Source organism: Rhinolophus hipposideros (genome assembly GCF_964194185.1).
Source record: "Rhinolophus hipposideros genome assembly, chromosome: 1".
NCBI classification, from domain to species: domain Eukaryota; kingdom Metazoa; phylum Chordata; class Mammalia; order Chiroptera; family Rhinolophidae; genus Rhinolophus; species Rhinolophus hipposideros.
This window is the reverse complement of record NC_138047.1, coordinates 81,730,026-81,751,284: the sequence shown is the minus strand read 5'-3', so window position 1 is coordinate 81,751,284 and position 21,259 is coordinate 81,730,026. Positions and strand designations below refer to the sequence as shown.

At 42.5% G+C, this 21,259-nt stretch overlaps 1 protein-coding gene across 9 annotated transcripts in view; it reads right to left on the bottom strand.

The window, feature by feature from the left end:
• MCUB (mitochondrial calcium uniporter dominant negative subunit beta) overlaps window positions 1–20,880 on the bottom strand; it is an 81,581-nt gene extending 60,701 nt beyond the window's left edge. Inside the window, exons 1-3 of one of the 9 annotated variants that reach the window (XM_081058499.1) lie at window positions 20,645–20,880; window positions 18,641–18,743; window positions 16,257–16,362 (exon numbers count right to left, since the gene is read on the bottom strand). Coding sequence is in view for 3 of the 9 variants with exons in the window: in XM_081058495.1 (XP_080914621.1) it covers window positions 20,645–20,740 (96 nt within the window). In the remaining 6 variants the exon portion in view is untranslated. Of the gene's footprint in view, window positions 1–16,256; window positions 16,363–18,640; window positions 18,744–19,906; window positions 20,166–20,319; window positions 20,564–20,644 lie in introns of those variants that run through there. The other 8 variants (XM_081058501.1, XM_081058497.1, XM_081058502.1 and 5 more) reach the window with 8 other exon arrangements.
• Between the last annotated feature and the right edge of the window lie 379 nt (window positions 20,881–21,259).

The window sequence follows — 21,259 nt, the reverse complement described above, 5'->3', positions numbered from 1 at the left end:
TATGATAGCCATTAACCCTTAGGATTTTGCTTCTAATTATTTCAAATCTACTAACAAGAAATAGCTAACAAGTTTTCATTTCTACTGAGAAAAGAAATACTTCTGAATTTAATTACAAAGCTTCCAGCATAGGTTTATATCTATTATTTTCATATGTGCTCATTTCTTAGAAAAAAGTTAAGACTATGATCTCAATAATTATGCAACACTTAAAACAGCTTTATAAATTAGTCATTTAATCACCGTTTCTTATTAAAATCTAGAACTCTATCATAAGAGAATACTCTCTTTACCCATAAACTTGTTTCAAACTTGTTGTGAAAGTAATTTTTAAAAAGTTGTCTGTTTCTTTACAGGGATGTGGCTCATTATTTCTCTGATCTGCTGTTTCAGTTAGCTTTAAGTATCATTTTTATTTTGACTCAATTTCTGAATAAACTTCAAGTTGACTATAATACATAAATCTCTTCTTTGTGGCAATGGTCAGGTTTTTGTCCATGGTAGCCTTTAAGTAAATTTAAAAGTCAGCTCCCCCTCCTCAGAAACACTCACCATAAATTTACCTGTCTCCAACATGTACAATGTGAATCCACCTCTTGGATGCAGCATCCTTGAATAAGTACAAAGCCTCCAAAAGTCTACATGGTGGTCCTGCTTTGCTTTAAATGTAAGTTTTAATCAGAGTGCCAACACCTCGTAAATTCTGTTACAGAGGAAAAATAGAACTCAACCACTCACTTTGTTTCTAACCCAGAACAATGCATTTCAAGGTACGAAAGTGCCACACATGGCCCCTGACCTCAGAGAACATCGACTGTAATTGAATGAACAGGTACAAACCCTGGGGAAAATCAAGGTTCTGTATAATATCATCAACAACAATAAAAACAGTGGAATCAAGTGGTAAGTGTCATTCTACCAACAAAAGCTAAGATATGTGAAAGAGCTGTTAAGGAACATTGGCGGCAGGACGCCAGTTGGGCAGGAGTTAGATAAGCAAGTGGAGGGAAACTACGGTGCAAAAATCCGGGTACCTTCAAACATCAAGGTGCTTTTTCTTTGCTACTTGTCTTGTTCACTTTTACCACCTGGAAATTGAGAATTTCCTTTTTAGGATTACTCTTGGCTTTGCCCAAGTCTAGTTTATTATTTTTCCTGTCCAAAAGAGAGGAAAAAACTGGGGCAGTATAGTTTACTAAAAGTATGGGATTCATCAGCAAGAGGATCTGAAATCTAAGTCCTGGCTCCACCACTAATTGTGAATAATTTATTTAACCTTTTTGGGCCTCAGTGTTCCCATTTATAAGAGTAATACCTGTATTACAAGGCTATAGAAATTACATGAGATTGTGTATATACAAAGTACTTTTAAACTTTTAGGTAATAAGTTATTCTTAATGAGTTATCAAATTTTCATACATCAACCATCTTGGAATTAAGATTTCCATAACTATATACTATGTATTAGTTTACAAGCATTTAAGAGAACGACTTTAAAATGTAAGACACTAGACTATTTCCTTTGGGGGGAGGGAGAGAAATTGATTGACTGATTGATTTTAAGTGACAGGAGATAGCTATGCACTATAGTTTATAATTTTGCTACAATCTTGCTCCAAAACATGATGCTGACCCAAATAGTCTTTTGGAGTTCCTAGCCCAATATTCCTGGATTATCTGAAATCACTGACTGACTTTGTAAAGCATTACAAGTCTCCTGAACTAACTTAATTTCCTCTTTTGAAAGCCAACTGCTTCTTTTGGAGGGGGGAAAAAAGCAGTTTATTTGGAACTTTATTCAGAAATTTACTTGGAAATTTTTTAAAAAATGTTTTAGAAAACTATACGCTTTAACATTACAAACAAATTTCCATGTGAAACTAGTATGGCTAGGTCAACTTTGTGGTACACTTTAAAATTTAATCTCATAGCTCTTACAGAACTCAAGTATCCATTGCACACTATGAAATAATCAAGTGTATTCAAAGCTCTTTTTCAACTGAGTCAGCATAATCAAAGCCTAAAAAGATACTGTTTTATAATTTTTTTTCAAAGTAAGAGAGAAGATACACCAACAATAAAGCAGCTGAGCTGTTTCCAGCACAGGCCTTAGAGGCAACAGGCCTGGAATGAGTCTCTGTGCTTTACCCGTCAGTAAATGGGTAATGTGAGCACCTGTCTCCCAGGGCTTCAGTGAGGGGGCTGTGAGATGACAAGAAGTATAATATATATGTGTGGGGACAGAGCCAGGAGTGCAGTTTCCAGGCTCTCGGCCTCATGTGGAAAGGTGCTCACTTGGGTAGTATATATTAGCCATCAACTGTGATTGGATGGCCATCAGCTATGACTAGTTGGCCGTCAGCTGTAACCAGTGAGCCATTGGCCACTAATGTAACTGCCATGGCTACGCTAGCAGGAAAATGGGGGGCTAGCAAGAAGATGGTGGCTGAGCTAGCAAGAGCGGATTGCAGTTAGCACGGCAGATTGCAGCTAGCAAGTGGGGTTGGTTGGCACAGAGAAATGGACGGCAGATTGCAGTAGTGTGGCTCCTGCTTCCTGTGTCTCCAACCCAGCCGCCAGCAAGACTATAGTGGATGACTCCCACATCTATGGCTCCGTGGGTGTTCCTTTTTGGTCTCACCATATCCTGTATTCTTATGTGGGGAGCGGGAGCTGAAACCCCGCATGACATCCTGCATGACAATACGTACAGTGGTCTCTGTCCCTGGTTTCTGGCACAGAGCTCCTACAACCCTTGCAAAGTTTTAAGTGACACGATCACTAAGAGCGTCCCTTGTTTTAATGAGGCGACTCTGGGTAGGCTCCTGGATGGCTTCTGGATGGGGGCTGGTGACCAGGAAGGTCATGCCATGATTAGAAGCTTGAAATTTTCAGCCAATAACCCTACCCCATACTTCAGAAAGGGGAGAGGAGGTGGAGATGATTACTGATCGTAGTATGTGAGGAGCCTCCATAACCTCCCAAAAGCACAGGGTTCAGAGAGGTGAACACATCCACACAGTGAGGATCACACACCCCAATTCCATGGGGACAGAAGGTCCTGTGCACGGACCCTACCAGACCTCGCCCTATGTCTCTCTTCATCTGGCTGTTCATCTGTACCTTTTATCGTGTCCTTTAATAAACTGGTAACATAAGACAGTGTTTCCCTGAGTTCTGTGAGCTGCTCTAACAAATTAATCAAAGCCGAGGAGGGTAGGCTTGACGCCTCTGACCTGTAGGCGCGTGGTCAGCAGCATGCGTGATAACAGAGGCTTGTGACTGGCGTCTGAAGTGTCTGTGGAGGGAGACGGGAGGCAGCCGTATGCGGCTGAGCCCTCTTCTGTGAGGTCTGACACTATCTCTGGGTAGAGTGTCCGAATGAGTTAAACTGGACACCCCGCTGGTGTCAGAGACTTGCGTGTCATTGTGGGGGGATAAACCCCACACATTTGGAGACCGTAAGTGTGGAGAAATGAAGTTCTGTGTGAGCAGTGTAAAGGTGAGTCACAGGGAAAAACCACACAGGAGGGAAGAACTGGGTGTTTCCTTACATAGGAAGGTGGAAAACTGAGTTTTTTTCCTTATTGCGGAAACTGAGGGAGATAACTCCTGGAAAGAACAGATGGCAGTGTCCAGCACACGCTATGTATTAGCTATCATTAGGTATATTAATCAAATGAAAGAAGAACTGACCTTAATAGCTGCTGGTATGAAAAAAAAAAAAGGAAAAATAATCTTAGAAGTTTGACTTTGAAAAAATTAGCTTCTTGTCATGCGGGGTCTCTAGTCACGCTCCGCACACAAGAACACAGGATATGGTGAGGCCAAAAAGGAACACCCACGGAGCCATAGATAGGGGAGTCAGACCACTATATTCTCGCTGATGGCTGGGTTGGAGACACAGGAAGCAGGAGCCACACGATGCACAATCCGCTGTCCGCTTCTCTGTCAATTAACCCACCCCCTAGTGTAGCCACGGCAGTTATATCAGTGGCTAATGGCTAACTGGTTACAGCTGATGGTCAACTAGTCACAGCTGATGGCCATCTGGCTACCTGAGCCAGCACCCCTCCACGTGAGGCCGACAGCTTAGAAACTGCTCTCCTGGATCTGTCCCCACACTTCTTCATTAAAAATGATTTAATGAAGTATCTAAAGTCTTAACCTGGTGTGGGAAAAGAGCCCTGGAGGGCAGTTTCCAGGTTCTCGGCCTCACGTGGAAAGGTGCTGGCTCGGGTAGCAGATGGCCATCAGCTGTGGCTAATTGGCCGTCAGCTGTAACCAGTTAGCCAATTGGCCACTGATATAACTGCCACGGCTGTGCTGGTTGGTGAGTCGGTTGGCAGGCAGAAAAGCGGACAGCAGGTCGCACATCGTATGGATCCAGCCTCTAGTGAGACGATAGTGGTATGACTCCCTACCTGTGGCTCTGTGGGTGTCCCTTCTTGGCCTAGCCATATCTTGCATTCTTATGTGGGGAGCAGGAGCTGAGACCCCGCAGGCCGCCCCGCACGACACATGGCGCAGCGAGCAGGGTCCCCTGCATGACACCTGGACTTTGCAATTTCTGTTTTAATGAAAGTTAATATTTAAAGGAAGAATAAGGAAATGATGTCTGAGTGCCTATCTGGCTGGGTCCTTCAACTCAGGGTCTCTGTGTCCCTCGAGGTGGCCTTGGTTCCATGACCCCCACCCACACCCCAGGTTCCTGCACCACCCTGTGGTTCCCCTGCACCCGTGCCTCTGGAAATCCTCCTTTGTATATAAACTCTCCTCTAATTATCCTTATCTGACTGAGCCATATGTTTCTGTTAGCATTACGAATCACAAAATCACTTGACGCTCTCACTAGCAGTCCAGAAGCATTCCTACATCATGACATGCTTTATGCTTTGAGTACTATGTTTTTCTTTGCCAATTTGATAGGTTAAAAAAAGAAAAAGAAAAATGGAATCTATTGCACTGTTGTTTCGCATTTCTTTAACTATCAGTGATACTTGTCATTTTTCATATCTTTATTAGGTATTTTTAATTTCCTTTTCTGAGAACCACTTATGCCCTTTGTCTATTTCTCTACCAAGAACTGTTTTTTTAATAAGTTTGAATGATGTTCATATATATTTGTTATTTGGATGAAAAGACCAAACATCCTTAAGCAAGAATGCTTAAGCAAGAATGGAAATTTACTTGAAGGACATAGGGGCGTCTTTCATGGAACCTAAATGGAAGGATCAACTAAGCCTCAGGAATGGGCTGGAACTAGGTAATGGAGGGTCATGTTGAGGTTGGGAAGTCCTCTTGATCCATATTTCATTTCTCCTTTCTTTGCATGTTAACATCATTCTGTTTGATCACTACAACATGATTTGCATTTCTTCCCGGTCCACAAGGTGGAAAATGATCATTACCAAAAAGCTTGTGGGCACAGAGTTCCAGAGAACAGTTTCCAGGCTCTCGGCCTCACGTGGAGGGATGCTGGCTCGGGTAGTAGATGGCCATGAGCTGTGACTAGTTGGCCATGAGCTGTTACCCGTTAGCCATTAGCCACTGATATAACTGCAGTGGCTATGCTAGGGGGTTGGCTGGTTCGCAAAGAAGTGGACAGCAGGGTTCGGATCGTGTGGCTCCTGCTTCCTGTGTCTCCAACCCAGCCACCAGCGAGAATATAGTGGTCTGACTCCCCTATCTATGGCTCCGTGGGTGTTCCTTTTTGGCCTTATCATGTCCTGTGTTCTTGTGTGGGGAGCGGGAGCTGAGACCTTGCAGGACACAGCTCCAAGTGTACAATTCCACTATTCAAAGGAACAGCCTGCAGAGATGGCAATCCTAGACCCAACTCCAAATTTTAAGGTCAGGTGGCCAGTTGAATGAAAGTCATATCCTACTAAGATGGCCAATTCTGCTGTAACCATGTATCTACCCTGTTTCCTCAAAAATAAGACCTAGCTGGACAACCAGCTCTGATGCGTCTTTTGGAGCAAAAATTAATATAAGACCCTGTCTTATATTATATAAGACCGGGGACCGGGTCTTATATTATAGTAAAATAAGACTGGGTCTTATACTAGTTTTTGCTCCAAAAGACGCATTAGAGTTGATTGTCCAGCTAGGTCTTATTTTTAGGGAAAAACGGTAAGAGTGATTAAGTTACCAGAAAAAGAAAGATGACTAGTAGCAACCACAAAGGTGTTTTCTAAAGTTTCACAACCAAGAATAATACTAAGAATATTACTATATAATAGTTGTAATGGTCACCGTTGTGCCTATGAAAGACCTTGTCTAATGTCTAACAGCTTTAAATAAGCAAGACAATTATAAATATTGAGACGTTTAATCTTAATTTAGTTCCAAAGGTCCATTCAAGTAATATAATTTCTGTCCAAGAGAAGTCAGACTTTGGTATTTCCACATCAACTGCAAGCATAACAACAACTGTTGATTACAATGCTTAGTTACTGGCACAAATTCAGATTTCACTAATTAAATCCCACTAAGAGGTATAAACAAATTAAATGAAACTGTTTGGATTCATTATAAAGTGAATTTTATATGCAGAGCACCTGTGCTTAAGCTCAAATGGACAACAGTTAATGAGAAAGTCGTCTGTGTCACTTTCAGGCAAAATCTCACAGCAAACACTTTAAATCCAAACTTTTACAGAAAGAATATATAAATAAAAAGCTATAACACAAACCACCCCATTTAAATAGTTATTAAGCCATAAACAATCCAAAACTTTTTCTTAATGGGGGAGGCAGACGGTAAGGGGTGGGCAGAAAGGGACTTACAGCAGGTGACTAAGTTTTAGCCAGCTCTTCTGAGTTTATCCATCCCCAGACTTTAGCAGTGTCTGACTCTGTGATAGATGTTAAAGGCTTGTACCTATGAGACCTCCCAGAGCATTAAGAGATGAAAGGAATCTGAGGTCACTCAGCTAAACTCTCATTTTTGACTTGAAGCTGACCCAGGTCCCCACTACCTCTACTGTGGGGACAGAGTTCCAGAGAGCAGTTTCCAGGCTATCGGCCTCACATGGAAAGGTGCTGCTTGGGTAGTAGTTGGCCATCAGCTGTTACCGGTTAGCCATTGGCCACTGATATAACTGCAGTAGCTACACTAGCAAGCGTGGATCGCGGATTGCAGAGAGGCGCAGATTGCAATTAGCAAGTAGGGTCAGTGGCAGAGAAGCAGACGGCAGAAGCAGACGTGTGGCTCCTGCTTCCTGTGTCTCCCACCTAGCCACCAGCGAGAATATAACGGTATGACTCCCGTATCTATGGCTCCGTGGGTGTTCCTTTTTGGTCTCACCATATCCTGTGTTATGTGGGGAACAGGAGCTGAGACCCTGCATGACATCCGGTGTGACACCTACTTAAGCCTACTACCTGGCCTCTTAGGAATCCACCCCTTATCTTCCTATCCACTCAGTCTAACTTCCTCATGCACTTATACATATCATATCTTTTTTTGTTTTTTAATCTCTATTTTAGCTCTCCCCCTATAGATTAGATTCTCTGTTCCTGGAACAGTCAAGTGTGGCTTCCCTGATTTCTGGTCTAGACTACAGCACTGTATTCAAAATTACCACTCTTCCACCTGTGCCCCTGCCAGTCCGGCTGCTGTCTCCCATCCCACTGTGGCGGCCCAGGCTGGCCATGCTTAGGAGCGCAGCTGCCACTTCCAAGTACTGCACAGGCGCTGCCTCAGCCCTCCCATGATGGGTATCAATTTACTCCCTGCAAGCTCCAAATCTACCCTTCTTGACTTCTCTGTGAAAAAGGATCTGGGCCCCTTAATATTTTCCCTTTTCTGGTAGGCACTAAAGTTTTGTCATTAGGGGGTACTGGAGAGAAACTGAAGAGGGAAAGAGTGTTGCTTTGGTTCTTTTACGTTCACTGAGAGAGCTCTTGCAGGACTGGAGACTTCTCCAGTGCTTCTCTAGCTTCTGCCTGAGTTCTTCCAGTAACTTAAGAGTCCTGTAGTTTAAGAAGTAGTCTATCAGTTGGTGAAAGGCCATACACAAATAGTTTCTTAAACTGAGCTGAATTCTGCCTACCTATTCTGCCCAATCTTAGGAGTGATATCCTTGCTCTGAGGCAACACAAATGACAACTTTCTTTCACATGACACCTTCTCAGATATTTGCAAACAAATATTTTGCTTTTTCTTTGCCTTCTTTTCATCAGATTAAAAAATATCCTGCCACTTTTAATCTTCTCCTACATAAATCCTTAACATCTTAATTGCCTTCTGGATGCACCTCCCTCCCAACCAACTTGTCAGAGTCCCTGCTAAAGTGTTGCCCCAAAACATAATGACCCTGATGTACGTGACAACCCAGATACCATGTAATGGGACTATTACTAGATCAGGATGTTGCACCTCCCTTTAATCAATCAGGAGTCACACTGGTGTTCTGGAAATCCAGCGTTCATAGGTGGCTTGTGGGTCAACTGAATCCTTAGATACTTTGCTCACAACTAACTTCCAAGATAGGATTTACTCATCCTGTAGTTTTTTCCCTCATTAAGAGACACTTTGCCTTCTACTAACATTGCTCACTTGGTTTTCTTCTACTACTCTTACAGCAATGGTGATACATGCTTACCAAGGCCAGATTAATCTGCTGAGGTACGGAATGAGTATAATAAGCCTCAGAAAAACACAGTTCCATGGGATCTAGCATGATCTTTTATATTTTTACATTACCAGGCACAGTCCATAAGATCATAATACATTCATAGCAGTGAAAATATTACATATTTCTAATTATGTATACAGTAGTACCTCAGTTTTCGAATGTCTCCGTTGACAAACATTTCGGTTTACGAACACCATAAACCCGGAAATAAATGATTCAGTTTTCGAACACACCTCGGAAGTCGAACATGTCACGTGGCTTACGCTGAGTGCAAGATCCTGAGGCTTAGCTGTCGGCTGTTTTCGAACATTTCAGAACTCCAACGGTCTTCCGGAACGGGTTACATTGAAAAACCAAGGTACCACTGTATTTCCTATTATATATTTTCTGTAATACTGAACACACACACACACACACACACACACACACACACACACACACACACACGAGGTCTGACAATTAAGTTCACAAACTTGCCACGGTGCGCTTACACTGCAGCACTGTACAAACAGCTCGGTGAGGTTTCATAACCTGGGTATATCAGTGTCTCACAGCTGTGTTCCTGTTGATGTGTCTTACTGAGTGGCGTTCATTATTGTTGTTGCATGTTTTCGTGTGCCGTCGCGAGAAAGTCAGAGCTTGAAGTAGAGCAACAAACAAACATTAAATTTCTTGTTAAACGTGGCAAGAGTGAAAGTGAAATAAGGGACATAAGAGTCCAAGTTTATGGGGATAACGCCATGTAGAAAATGGCAGTGCACAAATGGATTAAATGTTTTTCTGAGGGGAGAGAACACGGCACTGATACAGACAGGTCAGGGCAGCCAGGAACCAGCAAAACTGATGAAAACATTGCAAAAATTCATCGAATTGTGCATCAAAACCATCAGCTGACTATGAGAAACACAGCAGACCAAGTAAACGCTGACTGAGAAACAGGAAAATCGTAACTGAAAATCTTGGCATGAGAAAGGTGTGGGCAAAAATGGTCCCGAAGGAGCTCACTGATGAACAAAAGTAAAGAGTTTTTAGCCAGTAAACAAATAACTGTATTGGAACACGCTCCCTACTCACCTGACTTCTTTCTTTACCTGAAGATAAAGGAAATATTGAAAGGAAGACATTTTGATGACATCAGGACATCAAGGGTAATACGACGCCAGCTCTGATGGCCATTCCAGAAAAAGAGTTCCAATATTGCTTTGAAGGGTGGACTAGGTGCTGGTGCCAGTGCATAACTTCCCAAGGGGAGTACTTCGAAGGTGACTGTAGTGATATTCAGCAATGATATGTAGCACTTTTCTAGGATAAGTTCACAAACTTAATTGTCAGACTGTGTGTGTGTATGTGTGTGTGTGTGTGTGTGTGTGTGTGTGTAAATAAAATAGCCCTTTGGACAACTCTTTTATCAAAGTCTATAAATGTCTCATGGACAATTACATATAATGTCCAAGTTCAAGGAATGTATTTATGACAATCTGGCCATTTCATTATATAAAACGATAATAATACTAAGTCCATGAAAAGCAAAGGCATGACTGAAGATGACTAGGAAAACATTTCTAGTATCTCAAAATCAATCAAAGTTAAGCATTTAAGCCTGATCAACAGTGATACCCAAGTCTGGCAAAATTAAAATTAAAAACCCTGTGTATAAGCCAAAAGGATGTGATTAATAATGTGATGAAGAGACATTATACAAGATTAATAAATCTTTCTGAATATGCCCTTAACTACAGTAAATTAGTCTCAGTATGATGTTAAATAGTAAGGCACCATTTTTCCTAAGACACAGTTAGGTAGCATCTTTCAAGCATCCTAAGTTTTCTTTTTTTTAGACCATATTTATAATGGGCTCGCCTACAAACTGCCACTAAATTCATATACTAGATATGCATGATACATCTTTAACTTTTACTTTGCTCCTTTATCACCACAATTCCTGTAAAGTAAGTCCTTCCCTAAAACCATATAGTCAGCATCTTCTCTCAACTATATTTCTTTTCCTACCTATCAGGTGTCATTACATAAATTTGAATTCTGGCTTCAAATTCTAATTGAAACATTAGAATTTCTCTCTCTTTCTTAGCTTAGAGTGTACAAGTGAGACTACACCCTGTCCTAATTAAGTTACAGCCTGGAGGGCAGCTTATAATGAACCCAACAAGGTTTCAAATGTTTCTATTCTAGCCCAAATTAAAAATGCTGCATTTCCACCATTTCTTTTTTAAGTTTACCCTGGGAGTAATAAAGGGAGAAATAAAGTTTACCCTGTTTCCCAATCTCTATTTCTAAGGAACACATATAAACAAAGCTCAACAGAGTCTTAGAAATTCAATGCCCACAAAAAGCAAAACTGTCCTGTTTCTGGACAAAGGGACTGCAGCAGACAGTTCAATTCCACTAAAAATCCATTCTCTCTTCTACAGCAATTAAGTTTTAGCTGGAATGTGGCTCCCAGCCAGGACTACATTTCTGAGCCCCCTTACAGCTAAATGTGGCCATCTGACATAGTCAGTGAAATATAAAATGAAACATGAGCACATCTCCAGGCCTAGCCCATAACACCTTGCAAGCCTAAAAAAAATATTCTATGCTCTTTTGACTTTGGAAGGCATGACTGAAAATGACAGAGTAACTTAGTAGCTTAGATCCCTGAATGAGTGTGTGGAGCACAGCTCGTGCTGACCCGAAAAGTTCACCTCAGAACTACTTCCCGAGACAAAAAACTGGCTTTAAAGACTATGGAAGTTTAGTTATTGATGTGTCTTTTGTTTCATTGACATAGTGTACTCTTAACCATTAGAAATGGAAAATTCTTTTTTAAAAAAATTTTATGAGAATTTATTTGAACCAAACTGATGACATATGCCGGGAAGCAAGATGTCAAATGCTCCCAAAAAATTCATTTTTTATAAAAAGGTTTGGGGAAGGAAAAGGGAAGAAAAACATACACACTAAGTTCTAATGCTGGGTTCAGATGAAAGACAAATGGTTCCATAGTTTAGTGACAATTCCAAAGAGAAATAAACCTATTGGAATAAATGTCCATGCCAGTGTACTGCCTCTTAACATTCTTTATCCAAGTCTTTACCTTTATACCCATCGTCGTGTCACTTTTCCCACAGTAATTAGAACTCACCATAGGATTCTGATTCTTCCTCTGACTTTGGGCAGCAACTTATTTTCTTAGTCCCAGCCTTCCTATTCTCTTCCTTCTTTGACACCTGCTAGGCACTGTGGCCCCATGGTCAGGTATAACCCTAACATGCTGAAATCCCTATACATCTTCAGATTCTTCCTTTCAATTTTCAACTGTACCAGGTTCTGTTATTCCAGCTCCATGTACAGTGACCATGATTCACAGGATTGCCCGATCCAGATTCACCTTCTAGAACAGAGCCTGCTACTACTGCCAAAACCTTGGTACAGAGTCTATTGATTAGGGCTTGGCAAACGACCACCTATGGGCCAAATCTGGTCTACTGTCATTTTTGTAAATCAAGTTTCTTGAAACACAGTCAAGCCCATACATTTAGGTACTGTCTAAAACTGCCGTCGCACTACAATGGCAGTTGAGTAGTTGTGACAGAGACCTCAGGCTGTATAGCCTAACATGTGTACTATTTGGATCTTTACAGAGACGTTTACAAGACCAACATCATCTCTCATAAAGACAGTGGAAGCTATCTTCTTATACCTGATTCATTTAGCACTACGACAAGCACCTGTACTGGCAGAATAAGAAACACAAAGACATAATATGCCCCCAAATATAAACACCAAAAAGTCCTGCTCTTTGGGAGTTAAACAATGTACAGAGAAAGAGAATATTCATGGGGGAGGCAGGCGTGCTGGTAAGACAGAAACACAAAAAGCCCTAATACAAGGGAGTATACAAGTACCAAACGAAGAGTAAAATGAGTGAACTATAGGCAAACACAGGAAGGAAAGATGACTGCTATCTAGTAATCAGGAAAGAATGTATTTATGGAAGTGGTAAAGTCAAAGCAAGGCTTTAACTGGGAATAGAATGGGTGGATGACAGGTGGAGATAGCACAAGGTGAACTGTTATGCGCTATACAACACATTACAGCCAGGTATTGGTTGTTGTTCTTTTTCAGGTTCATGCCTGTGGCTTCTGTAGTGTTGCTTTCTGAGAAACTCCAATAGGATCCATCTCATAATATCTCTGCTCTTCTGCTTTAATCTCTCTATTCAGAGACTTTTGGTTGGGCTGGTTGGTCGTCCACTAGGAAAAATAAGGAAGAGGCCAAGCTGCTTTAACAAAGAGACCTAAAAATACATAGGACTTAAATAAGAGACGTGCTTGCTTTTCTAGTAGGTAGGCAGTTGAAGGTGAGTAAGATGACACTAAGGTCATCCCGGGATCCAGGGCCCTTTGTCTATTTGTTCCACCATCATCTAGAGGATTGTTTGCCTCTGCAGGGACCAGGCTGGCTCACCCCTTCCACATATGCATTCCAGCCCATGCGAGGGAGAACAGGGTAGAAGAGAGAAATCAGTTTCCTAATTAAGGATGAGAAGTAGAAGTTGTACTTCCACATCATGTAGGATATCCGGAATTTGGTCGCATGCTTGCCCCAAAGAAGGCTGACGAATGTAGCATTTCCGAATGGTCTAGTACAGTAGAGCCACAGTGGCAATACTAGTTATGCCAGAGAAAATAAACTAGAAAACAATAGGAGTTCATGTATTTTTCAACATCATCCATCCCCAATCTAATTTGTTAATGCAGTGTTTCCCAATTGTATTCTGTGGACCAGTATGCTAGGATAAGTTATTGGGAATGCCGCAGAATCAAAGAGGTCTGTGATCAACCTCTTTCCCACTTTCAGATTGTCCCACTGCCCATTAGCAAAGTAAAGTTCCCAAAAGTTTGTAGGAAAGGAATCCATTTAACTTGGTATGGCTTAGCCCAGAATTCTTCCAACTTGTAAGAACAGAGAATTTGTTTTTCCTGGAAAAGATGCTTTGCAAGATAGTAGTTTGTGATAGAGTTTAATTCAATAAACATAACTCCTATAAGATTTTAATATGATGCATAAAATTCTAATCCCAGTCAGATCAAGGAGCACACTTCACAGGAAATACTTCCTGCAGCCTGATCAGAATTCTTACTAGACCCCTTTCAGACTCCACTTTCTATGCTTATGCTCACTCTTCCCGCTCAAATATGTCTGCTAATCCCTTAGTCTACTATCTGAGCTTAGATGAAATCTCACTTCTCATCTTTTCAATTTCTAATGTTCCTTCTCTGAGTTTTTTTAGTACCTACTGTCTCTGATATTTGTTTAACTCTCATGAGTCAACTGAAACTAACGTCTCAGGGCTTAGATAAAAGGCAAAACCCACTTTAGGGGCAAGGGCACTATGAGTAATTAAAACATCACAGATGAGGACTTAGCTGTGAAACACCAAAAACATGAGGAGTGGTATCTACATGTCAGAATAGACCAACCTAACCAGGACGAGGGAAAGCGAAGCCAAACGTGCAATTGAAACATTTTTAGGAATCAAGCTAGAACCAGCTCCTGGAATCGGTGAGGGTGAGAGCAGCACAAGTAGCAGCAAAGGCTCAGGTCGCAGCTGGAACCTCCATTATCATCCTGCTTATCCACTCTGGCCCCAAAGTCCAGAAATATTGGCATAATGGCCTCGGTACTTGCATGGACCTTCTAGATTTACATAAAGTCCCTCTTCATGCTCAAAGACCTCAGATTTTAGGCTGTATAAGTAAAACGGATGAAGGCAACCTCTGTACAAGGTGATGTATCCAGTAGTTGAACATTCAGTAGTATTTGACAAATTTTGTGGGGCACACGTAAGGACCTCCCTTAACGGTTCCCAAGCACTGGAGGACCAATGGATGATAATCCCACTCATGGCCATTCCAAGCGCCACAGGAGAGTATGTCCCACTTCTGTACGATAATGGAGGCATTATTACAGGGAAAGACCTGCATGTTTCCTAATATCAAAATTTATATTCCTTTTTTGGAGTTTATTTTCCATAAGCTTAATTTTATATTTTGCCCAGAAGTTGTATCTTACAAATAAACATTTTTATAATTGATTTTTAAATTAATGTTCTAAATTATTTAAGTTTTAATGGTTAAGCTTTTAGTACTAACACAAATAATTTTTGGCAATCACAACAGCATTTCACAAATCTATAACCAATATGATCTAATATTCTGAGAATCCCATTTAGAGAAGTCCTTATCTATGGAGACAAGTGCTGCCTTTCCCACAAGTGAGCAACCATCCTAAATCAACATCACACTTTAAAACAGCCAAGAAACTACTCATCCAACAGGCTGTCCTTCCAGAATTTGTTTCATTAAATAATGTTAATTATATCTTCCAAAAATCCTGATGTGGAAATAAAGCAATTAACCAAAATATGATTTAAAACTACTGCTTTCTTTTAATAGAAACCACAATACGTGTAAAGATTATTTTGGTTCACTTTTTAAAGATCTTCAATTATGCAAGGCTCATGTCACAAACAGTAGATAAGAATGCTTCAGGTGATCCCATGGCTAGAGTATGTGGAGAAGAGGAAATTGAGAAGGTCAGAGCTGAAGAAAACACACCATTAAGGAAGTCTAGATAATATTTGGTTCTTTCTCACCCATTCATTCATTCCTCTTCCCAACAACAGTTTATTATGCACCCACTGTGGCAGGTCAGAGGCTATCAGAGATGAGGAGACATCGTTCTGACTACAGGGTACTGAGAGAATCCAAGTGGGAAAGTCATACCAGCACAACTAACTCTAATGCACGGTAGAATGAGGAAAGTGCTGTAAGTGCTGTGGCTGTAAAAAAGAAAGTGTATAATTAATTCTGCTGGCAGAGACTTCATCAAAACTGGGGTGGGGTGGGGTGGGGTGAGGTGGGTACGGGAATTCAGCCTGGGACTTTGAATAGAGTTCAAGAGAGTGCCGGGAGGGAGACCATACTGCCTGGGAACAGCATAAACAACAAGAGGAAGGGGTGAAAATACATGATCAGCCACAAGGAGAGGAATGATGGCTGAGGGGGATACACAGGCCTAAAACAGAAAGTGGGACTAGTCCGGAGGGATGAGGCCAGAACATGATTTCTGGATCAACTGCAGCTTGTTTCAGAGCTTTCTTACTTTGCTTTCACTGATAACAAACCCATAACAGGATATTTACAAGGTCAAAAGAAACCATACTTTCTCCCGAAAAGTGAAAACTGCTTTATTACATATTACTTGAAACATTCCCAAAGCAGAGTTGCAGAAATGAGTTATCAGACTATAAAATGTTACAACAAATATCCTCTGGCAAGGGCTTAGAAAGCCAATGCTATGTTGATCTGTTTGTGAAACATTTTCTAAAACAAATTTTTTTCAAGGTTTATGGTCACATTACTATCAGTCCCTCTAATAAAAATGCATGCTTGTATTCTAGCTGCATTACCGGCCAAAACAGAGCAGTTACTTATCAACACCTTTTAAAATTCCCTCTTTAAATATCCTACTCAGCCTATTAGGAAAATGCATATGCTAAAAACAAACAAAATATTTAGCAAAAAAAGAGCCACACACGAGTACTCACGTGCACGCGCACACAAATCAGGAAAACAACAACAGGGAATTGTCAAGAATGTCACCTTCTTCCTTCCTCCAGTCAGGCTCAGGGCATTTATTATTTACTGTTATTCCTAAGAGGTTGAAAATAAGCTAATTCATCTTTAGGTCTTAGAGATGTGATTTGAGCAATGTGTTCATTATAAAAACACTATCACAACCAAATAATTGCAAGTTCCCAGCAGAATTGAATATAATAGGATTACCATCTGTGTCCATAGCAATTGTACAAATCAAACCATCTACTCAATCTAGTAAATATCATAAGACCCTCAGATAGAACTCACATTGTGGGTGACCCTTGCCCATCTGAAAGATTTTCCTCCCTGAAGTTTGACACAATAAAGCTTTGCACACCTGTCAGTTTCTTGACATGAGGGCTAATGTTTTATGTCACTTTTTGTTTCTGCTCACAGACTACAGAAATTTCAACTCTAGCTCCATCTCTTTCAATAAACCACATCTGCTCAGGAGAAACCCAACAATTCTAATACTAGACAGCAATTTCTCCCATGAGTCCTTTTACAGAGCACCTTTTAATTGCCTACCGTGTTTCATAAGGCTGTCTCTTAGAAGGTATGGCAATGTGGACAATTCAGTGAAAACATTTGGGTGGGGGACACCATATTATACAATCTAAATGCACAGCTCGGAGATCAGAGAGCCGATATGTGTTTTAAAACCAGAGCATTAATACTGTGGTAAATTAAACAGGATCAAAAGAAGATACTTCTAGAATATGTCTGAGATAATGCTGTTTAATTATCCATTGGTTTATAGCCTGTAGGATAGCTCAAGATGTCTATTATATTATGGTTTTAGGATTTTAATGCTAGATACTCTTGAATAAGCAACATTCACAGAAGACTGGTAATGACAGAATGAAGTATTAGAACAAGACAATCTATTCAATTATGACATGCTCACCCCATCAAATAAATTTCAATTTCTATTGTAAGGGAAAAGTTATTACAACCACTAGGTAAAACTGCCACTCTAGTGACTGCATAAGATCATAAAAGAGGATTTTTCAACCATTCAGGCAACCATTCTGACACTGACAATATTTTATTTAGTGGTATACTTATCTCCCCTGGTAAAATAACAAAATAGCAATTTTAGATCTAGAAAGAGCTTTTGAGACCAATTAACCAAGTCCCGTTATTTTTGAAAAGGGGATAAAACAGGCCCAGATAGACTGAAAGACTTGGCAAGTTCACAGAGGTAAATGGTGACAAGGCCAGTTCAGCACTCAGATGATCCCATTGCCTAATACCAATTGACTTAGTTGCTTATTTCTATTCTATGACATAAACACATTTAGTTTACACAGCTATTAGATCAACCAATGTTAGCCTCAGGTTTTCTAACCTAGTTTCATTGGTACCTCATTCAACAAATATTTATCTGCCAAGATACAAAATGATTTCGTAGCTGCAAGTTTGCTGTAAAACAGCACTAACGCAAAACAAAACACCCAGCACTAATACCTAAGTGCTGGGAGGATGGTAATGCTTAATATTTAATAGACAAACTTGTCTAGAATTACTTTGAAACCACAGCCTCAGTGTCTTTTCTATAGTGTAAGTACAATTGCCAACATACAACCACTCGCTCTCCTCAGATGAGAATGCAATGCACCAATTACAAATATGAGATAGATTGGTAGGAAAGTGTCAAACAACAATGACATGTCTATGAAATTCCAAAAAATGAAACAATTTTTAAATTAATATTTAGTGGTAGGATTCAAACAGGTATATGCTGTTTTTGTAGAAGTTAAAAAAAACACACATACTCGATAACTTAGACTTCTCTGCAAAGTAAACTGGATTTTTTTTTTACGCTTTACACATGGCTTACGTAGGGACTCAAATGCTATACTGGGGGCCTGAAATCATCAGAGAATTTCTCAAACTAAGCAGCAAAAAATTAAAGCTAAGACAGGGAGGCCAGAGCTTTCTGTTTAGACACCATAAGCTCACAAAGCTGAGTCCTGGAGCACAGAGAGACCAGCGGGAGCCACAGACTGCCCTGACAACCGCTCAGCCAGAGTCCTGACAAGCAGATATGCCGCCATCAGAACGTGACCATGGACACCAGGCCAGCCTTGGCCAAATGTAATATAACATGCTCCTGCTCTCTTAAGCTTCAGATGAAATATGTTCTTTAAAAACGCAATTCTGCTACACCAAACATATCCATTTTGACAATATTTCCCCCACAAAACACTGGCAGACAATCGCTCACCTACCATATGAAGGATGAGAATTGTGTATTTTTCAAAGTTACTAAATTCCTACAAGGCACACTCAGTTTCAGAAAAGGCCAAATATAATTTGGAATACTCACTTGAGATACTATTAATCACAAGTCCTTGCAAGCTAGGATTTTATGAGCTGTCAGGTTGCAAACATCACTGGTCATTCCGCTGTTTTCATAGGCTCTGGGGGCTCTGAAAGTGTGGCAAGACATATATATATAGAAATAATACTTGCCTTTAGCCACAGGACTTTTCATATCAAATGAAGCAACCACAAACCAGTGAGACTTTAGAATTAAAAATGTCTCTACAGCCAGTTGATTTGATTCCATGATACGGTTTAGCAATCTAGCTAAAACTCTTAGGTAGCCAAGATATTTGTCAGTTTCTTTATACCATTTCAAAGAGGCACGTAAAGGAGCAAATTCACAGGCTTGTCTTTAATTCCTTGGGGGTCTTTTAGCAGACAAATAAAATGATGGAAGCATTTCCACTTGTAAAGTCCAGCAAATTTACTTAACTGTATGGACAGTCAAGATTCAAAAATCAGCAAATTAAAAACAGTCAAATGTAAGGCTTCTCAAGATGATTATTGAGGAGCAAAGTACTAACCACTGTTCCCCTACAATTAGGCCTAATAAGCCCCACTGTATCATTTTCTATTTCTGTTAAAAGAGCATCCACATCCCTGAGAGTATGCAATGGCACTACCCTAAAGGGCATCAAGTGGGAATCTGAAAAAAAGAGCTTGGAGTTGATCATTTGAGAAAGAGCAGCCATTCTTGGGATCTACAAAAATTCTGATCAAAATGTTAAATGGATTTAATTAAAAAAAGAAACCTGAATCATTCATGTGGTGTTTAAATGGTGTATGGAAAAGGGGTTTCCTTGTATTGGGCTGTTTTACTGTTCGGTTTATCTTTGACTGTAACGTGTTAACACCTGTAATGAAAGTACAATTTACAAAGTGGAAAAAGCCTCTCTCTCCAATTACTCTATTAAATCGACCATTTTACATTTTGAGTTTGTCCCTTTTCCTAGGTATTAGTAACAGAATGCCCTTCTTCGTTCTCTTTCAAACACCCGGGGGAGGCATTTAAAAAGTGCATTTAAATATTTCCTGCATCAACGCAAACTCTGAAGCCCTGAGACCGAGGGGGAAAAAATAAACAGGAAGTGAAAGTGACACTATCAGGGCATTCCTTACTTTCTGCTTTTCTTTTAAACAACGCAACTGAACGATCAAAACCCGTATTTTTCTCTTTAAAATCTAACACTAATCTAAGGGGATGGGGGACCGTGGGGGACGGAGGGTGGAAAGTAAAACTCAGAACCGACTCCCGCGAACCCCACACCTGGAGGGCGCGTTTCCCAAGGCCCTGCCTCTGCTCCGCGCTGACCGCGAGCCGCCTCGGCTCCATTACCGCCGGGCGCGCGGCACCTCCGCGTCCTCCGTCTCCCTCGGCGACATCCGCTCCCCTCCCGCCTCCCTTCTCCGAGCAGCGGCTCCAACGCAGACCACGGCACCGCGGTGTCAGGCCCACTGGTACTCAAGCCCTCGCTCGTGATTCCCCCGGCTCGGCTCTCGGAAGGAAACACGACTTTCCTTCCCTCTGGAAGGCAGGGAGGGGCTCGAGTCGGCAGGACGGCGGTGTCCCTCGCTGACGGCGGTCCCCACGGGGCAGCCGCTCCGCTCGGCTCCATCCTTCTCTCGGCCCCCTCCAGCATCGATCACCACGCCGGCGGCACAGCGGCCCTGGAAACTTACTCAGGACCTTGGGCGGGACGCGGAGACCGCCTCGCCGGGTATTATGCCGCTTGCCCGGCCGCAGCCTGGAGTCCCCGCACCCCAACCCGGCCGGGTGATGGCCCGCGACCCTCGCCGTCCCTGGCCTGGCCTGTCATCGGCCCCGGGCGCGGCCCCCGGGCCCACGTCTGCGGCCCGGCGACCACTGTGGGGTCCTCTGGCGCGGAAACGAAGTGAACTTCCCCAACCGCCCGGCTTCCGTTCCACCCAAGTGTCCCCCGAAAACTTTTCCAGCCCCCGCCCCCGCCCGGCGCGCTAGTCCCTGTCCCTGCGCCCGCCGTCTTACCTGGGGCGTCGGCGGCCGCGGACCTGCTCGGGCCGGAGTGCTAAGGGAGGGCGGCCGCCGCGGGCGCCACGGCCGGGGTCCCCGGAGGAGCAGCATCCCGCCGGCGCGGGCTCCCCGCAGTCCGCCGGCCTCGTGAGCGCGGGCCGCCTCCCGACGCCTCCGAGAGGCGCGGGCTGGGCGGGCGGAGGAGGGTGTGTCCCTCCTCCACTTCTGGTCTGTGCACACACTCCCGCGCCGGGCTGTTTTCTCTCCTCCGACGGAAAAAAAAAAAAAAAAAAAAAAAAAAAAAAAAAACAGAAAAAGCGCGAGCGCGAGCGAAGCGCCCTCCGAACCGCAGGTTGGCAGGGCGGCGGCCTCCCCTCCTCCCGCCGGAGAGCTTGCGGGACTGAGCGACGGCCGGCCACCCGCGTGGGGCGAGCTCTTGATGTCGGAACTTGCTGTTAATTCTAAGCGCAGCCTTCTCCATCCCACCCCACGGGGCAAGGGCGAGGGGGAAGCGGAACGGGGTCTCTCGGGAAATGGGGCCCCGCGACAGAGCGGGAAAGGGGGGGAGAGGAGCGGGTCGGCCGAGGCGCCGGCTCTCCGTCGGCTCCGAGGCTGTGCTGGGGCTGCGAT